The following is a 5,396-nucleotide window of genomic DNA, read 5'->3' on the forward strand; positions in this document are numbered from 1 at the left end:
TGATCAGTTCTATAATCCTTTTGGTTGAGTTTGTTGGGTCTTTTAAGCTTAATATCATGTCACCTGCAAGTAGAAACAGTTTTAATTCTTTTCCTATTTGTATACTTTTGATTTCCTTCTCTTGTCTTATTACTCTGGCTAGAGTCTCAAGTACGATATTAAAAAAAAAGTGGTGATAATGGATATTCTTGTCTTGTTCTTGATTTTAGGGGGGGCTTTTTTAGTCTTTCTTCATTTAGTATGATATTTGGTGTGGGGGCCTATTGTGTATTTTCTTTATGATATTGAGGTATGTTCCTTTTATTTCAATTTTCTGCAGGATTTATTAGAATGAGTGTGTATTAGATTTTTGTCAAATGCTTTTTCAGCATGTGTTGAAATAATCATATGATTTTTGTCTTCAGTTCTGTTTATGTGGTAAACTATGTGAATTGTTTTTCATATGTTGAATCAGCCTTGCATCCCTAGGATTAACTTGACTTGGTTATAATGTTCTTGACATGGAGTTGGTTGTTTTTAACTTATTATAGGTCACCTTATTATTTCTGCTAACATTTTTCAAAAGAATTCATGTAATTTTATTTTAAATAATCTGATAATTTATAAAGTGATATTTTATATGTATGCAAATAACTCTCAACCTTTTTCTCTCACTAAAAACTAATATGACATCTAATTGTGCAAAACTTTATACTATCTTTATTTCCTTACAAAACCCCACAGAGTTCCATTTAGTTTGGAATTTCTACCTTGGACATATTATTTTATTCTGAAAACAGACACATTTTATTAAGAAAACAGAAGATATTTCTTTGAGTGCATTCAGCATGAGATCAGCGAATGAGAAACATCTCCAAGCCTTCACCTGATTGTTGCCAGCAAGTCCCTCGTAGCATGTGCTCTGAAAAGCTTCTTTTGTAAACAACATTGTGTACCTCTTCGATGGCTGACGGTAATCATTCAACAGTGTCGGAGTTTATTCTTTTGGGGCTTACAGATAATCCGGAGCTCCAAGTCATTCTCTTTGGTGTATTCTGCCTGATCTACTTGGTTAGCGTCATAGGTAATTTTGGACTTATCGTGCTAATCCAAATCAGTCCTCAGCTTCACACACCCATGTATTTTTTCCTCAGCCATCTGGCTTTTGTTGATTTTTGTTTTACCTCCTCTGTCACCCCAAACACACTGGTGAATTTTCTACGTGAGGTTAAAAGTATAACCTATTATGCTTGTGCAGCTCAGGTTGACTGCTTCATCACATTCGTGGTCTGTGAAATGTTCTTGCTCTCCATCATGGCGTACGATCGATATGTTGCTATCTGTCACCCTCTGCTTTATGTCATTCTCATGCCTCGGAGGCTCTGTATTCAAATGATTGTGAGCACATACCTTTATGGGTTGACGGTGGGCCTTGTCCAGACAGTGGCTACATTCCACATGTCTTTTTGTGGCTCCAACGTGGTCAACCACTTCTACTGTGATGATGTCCCCTTAGTTGCTTTGGCCTGCTCTGACACTCTTGTCAAAGAGCTGATGCTGCTGATCATTGCTGGGTTCAACACCCTGTGCTCTCTAGTCATCGTGATCATTTCTTACATCTTCATCCTCTTTGCCATCCTGAGGATGCACTCTGCTGAGGGAAGACAGAAAGCCTTTTCTACCTGTGCATCTCATCTGACCTCCATCACAATATTTTATGGGACAATTATTTTTATGTACCTGCAGCCTAAGTCGAACCATTCTCTGAACACAGATAAATTCACTTCAGTGTTTTATGTGGTAGTGATTCCCATGTTAAACCCGCTGATTTATAGTTTAAGAAATCAGGAGGTAAAAAATGCCCTGAAAAGAATGATAGAAAAGTTGTGTATTGTTATCAAATAACCTAAAAATCACTGGGCAAAAATCAGAAGACCTTGAGTTGTGTCTCATCCATAGTTTTAATTCTGGTGAATGCTAGAGCCACGTTCTTTGCATTGAGTGTCAAATTCACCCAAGGTATGTTTTATCCCCATTGTTTAATTCCCAGTAATTACAAAGGCACTTTGTAAATTTTGAGTTGTTGAATTTTGAAAGGAATTTTGAGGGGAAGAGAACAGAGAGAGAGAGACAGAGACAAAAAGGGAAGGAGAGAGAAAGAGAAAAATCTTAATCTTCTTTAACTACAATATCTTCATAGATTATTGGAGAAACAGTATTGGAAAATTAGTTTTATCCAAATTCAGTGTGATATTGAGAAATATGAATTATGTTCAAATAAATCTCAATCTGCTGTTTTGCATTTTAAATTAACTACATAGACAATCTTGAAAATATATCCACTTTCAATTTTATTTATTTTTTGTTTTTATTGGTGCACCGTGGTCATACATCTTAATGGAGTATAAGATGGCAGAGGCATACATGCACACATCACTCACTTAGCCCTTCCCCAATTCCAATTTTGTTTTCAAGATGATGGATAATTTCTACTTTGTATTCTTCTTGAAAAGATAGCATTAAATGAAATAAATTGACAATGGATATTTAGTGAATTGTTCTGTACCAGGTCCAATCACTGGAGCCATTTTATCCCATAATTCAATGTTCTTTCTATATCAGTGCATGATTGGAATTGGGATTTTTAAAGAGTTTAGCTAAAAATTTTACAATGTACAGCTATTGTCGTGGATCAATTATCTCACATTTTTATACCTACTACCTTATCTATAGAAGGCAGTAGTGGTTTCTTTCTCCTGAGTATATAGTTCTAAGTCAGCACTCCCACTTTTTTTTTTTAAAGTCATACAATGAGGGCTCTGATCTGTTTGGATCACTGAAATCCACACAATAAACTAATGAGATTTGAAATAGCTACAGCATAGAAATCTCATAAAAAGAAAAATCTTTTAATATCAATATGCAAAAACATATGCCTGGAATTCTATCTACAACTAATCAGTTGCTGCTAGAAAAGCAAAATCAAACAAACAAAAGCTTCACTTATAAGAGAAGACATTAGTGATGGGTACTTGTCACTGATGATAGTAAAGCAGATATTCAGCAAGCCTCCATTAGGGGCAGCCATTGTGCTAATATATTTACACAAAATACCTAAGTGCTTATTTCACAGCTTATAAAATGAGCATTTTGCTTGTTTCATAAGAAGCTTCAGATATCAGAAAATGAGAAGTAGGAAACTCAAACTCATGGCCACATCTTACTTAAATGGGGCATGTTCTTCCCTAATTTTAAACTCTGCTAAAATTTCATTATATTTTTTCTTAAATCACCTCTCGATTTTAGTCCAGATATAAAAACAACATAGAGGCCACAGACAGACGTGTGGAAAGTACATATGCTTAAAGTACCTAGAGACAAAATTTAGGCATGAAAACATCAACACCATTAGTTTTTAAGCATCACAAATAATCCAATAAAGCTGAAAGATGATGAAGCTCCCAGAGGACCAGTGTTCCTCAAATCAATCATCAAGATTATATATATATATATATACACATATATGTGTGTGTATGTATATATATTTTTTTAATTTTTTATTTATTTATTTTTTTGGTGATACTGGTGGTGGAACCCAGGGACTTTTCTACCTCCGGGCTATACTCCCAGACCTATTTTATATTTTATTTGGAAACAGGGTCTAAGTTGCTGAGAGCCTCACTAAGTAGCCGAGGCTGGCTTTGAACCTGTGCGATCCTCCTGTCTCAGCCTCCCAAGCTCTGGGATTACAGACATGTGCCACCATGCCTGGTTTGATTTCTGTTTTTAATGGTGAAAAGAGACACTGTCTCAGACACTTTCATTTTCCATGTTTGTGATATGTGAGAATATTATGTGTATCTGTCCATGCAAACACACACACAAGACAGTGTAGTAAACAGAAACACCTAGTTTCTTTATTAAGCATTTTCTTAAACTTACAGAATCTTCACAGCATGGTGGCATAAACCTACAATCTCAGAATTTAGGAGACTGAGAAAGTAGGATCAAAGACTGGAGGACAGCTTCAGCAATTTAGTGAGGCTTTCAGAAACTTAGCAATACCTTGTTTTCAAATAAAAAATAAAATTAATCTGGGGATCTGGGGGTGTTTATTGGAGGTAGAATATCCTGGTCTTAGTTCCTACACACACACACACACACACACACACACACACACACACACATAAAATTACAAAATTAATTCAACTCAGAAGTGCTAAAAGCACCCGAGAGCCACAAATCTGAATCAATTACAAATTAAATATTGAGAAGGAAATAATCACCTAAATTGCAAATATCAAACTATATATAATGGCTGCCAGTTTTGGTTTCACGATTTTTTTCTAAAATAAAAAAAATAATAGGATAATATAAAACTAAGAGTTTAATTACTTTTTTGGAATGACAAAATAATAAATTTATATCAGAATACTTATTTGTATGTATATGTCATCGTCTAGACTGGCATCTGAACAGATACAGGTATGGACAAACGGCATAATGACAAGGTTATTTCTACTTGAAGACATGACCAAATACATTGACCCTGTTCACTTACAAATATAATTTCATATAATCCATGTTCTTAAAATTATATTTAAAAATAGCATGTATCTAATTAATCTGATACTCTTTCATTTTAACATCTATAGGTGCTAAAAAAAAACAGATTTAAATTTGGCTTCAAAATTCACATATTACTTAGTTATGTGACCTTTAGAAAAATTATAAAGAATTGAGATCTATGAATGAAACTTCACACATTTCTTAGGTTTGCTCGCAACAGTAGCATTATTTGATTAAGTGCCTGGGTGGTAGTAGAAAACCCAGTCAGGCATTGTCCCTTTCATTTAATGTCTCTGAGAGACCAATGAACGAATCTTTAATTTTATATAACAAACAATGGTATAACTATCACCTACAAAACACTTATTACCCCAGTATATTGTTCTAAGCTTTCATAAATATTAGCCCATGTAATCCTTAAGACAAACCAGTGAATTTGGTCCTATTAATTTCCAGTATTGGAAATGGAGTTGCACAGAACGGAGGTCAATTTTCCAAGGCTGCTTGGATAATAAATAAAAGAAATACGTCTGAGACTCAACAGGCTTCTTCCTTAATCCCAAATTTTCACAAAAGCTGGTGTCTGCCTTTGCTTGGGATACACAATGTGTGTACATGTGTGAGTGGGTCAGTATTTATACTGAACATGACCTCAGTGGTTCATTTCACAAAGCTGAAGTGGCCCGAACCAGAAAAGTCATTTCATATGTACTTTCCAATATCTGCATGGCTGCTTGTAGAAAATGTCAAAGTACATTAAAGAAATAGTCATAGTTTCCATTTGTGGGAAAGGTTAGAATAAAAAGTTCGTTTTATTTCCCTGCTTATGTTTACTAAAGAATTTTCTA

The 5,396-nt window shown here is 34.6% G+C and overlaps 1 protein-coding gene across 1 annotated transcript; it reads left to right on the plus strand.

Moving 5' to 3' along the window:
• Positions 1-942: 942 nt before the first annotated feature.
• LOC308265441 (olfactory receptor 5AL1-like) lies at positions 943-1,884 on the plus strand (the record flags this gene model as incomplete). The annotated part of the gene is made up of 1 exon (XM_080699153.1): positions 943-1,884. The coding sequence occupies one exon, from the start codon at positions 943-945 to the stop codon at positions 1,882-1,884; it is 942 nt and encodes a 313-aa protein (XP_080555279.1).
• Between the last annotated feature and the right edge of the window lie 3,512 nt (positions 1,885-5,396).

This window comes from Muscardinus avellanarius (assembly GCF_963383645.1).
Source record: "Muscardinus avellanarius genome assembly, chromosome: 1".
Lineage (NCBI taxonomy): Eukaryota > Metazoa > Chordata > Mammalia > Rodentia > Gliridae > Muscardinus > Muscardinus avellanarius.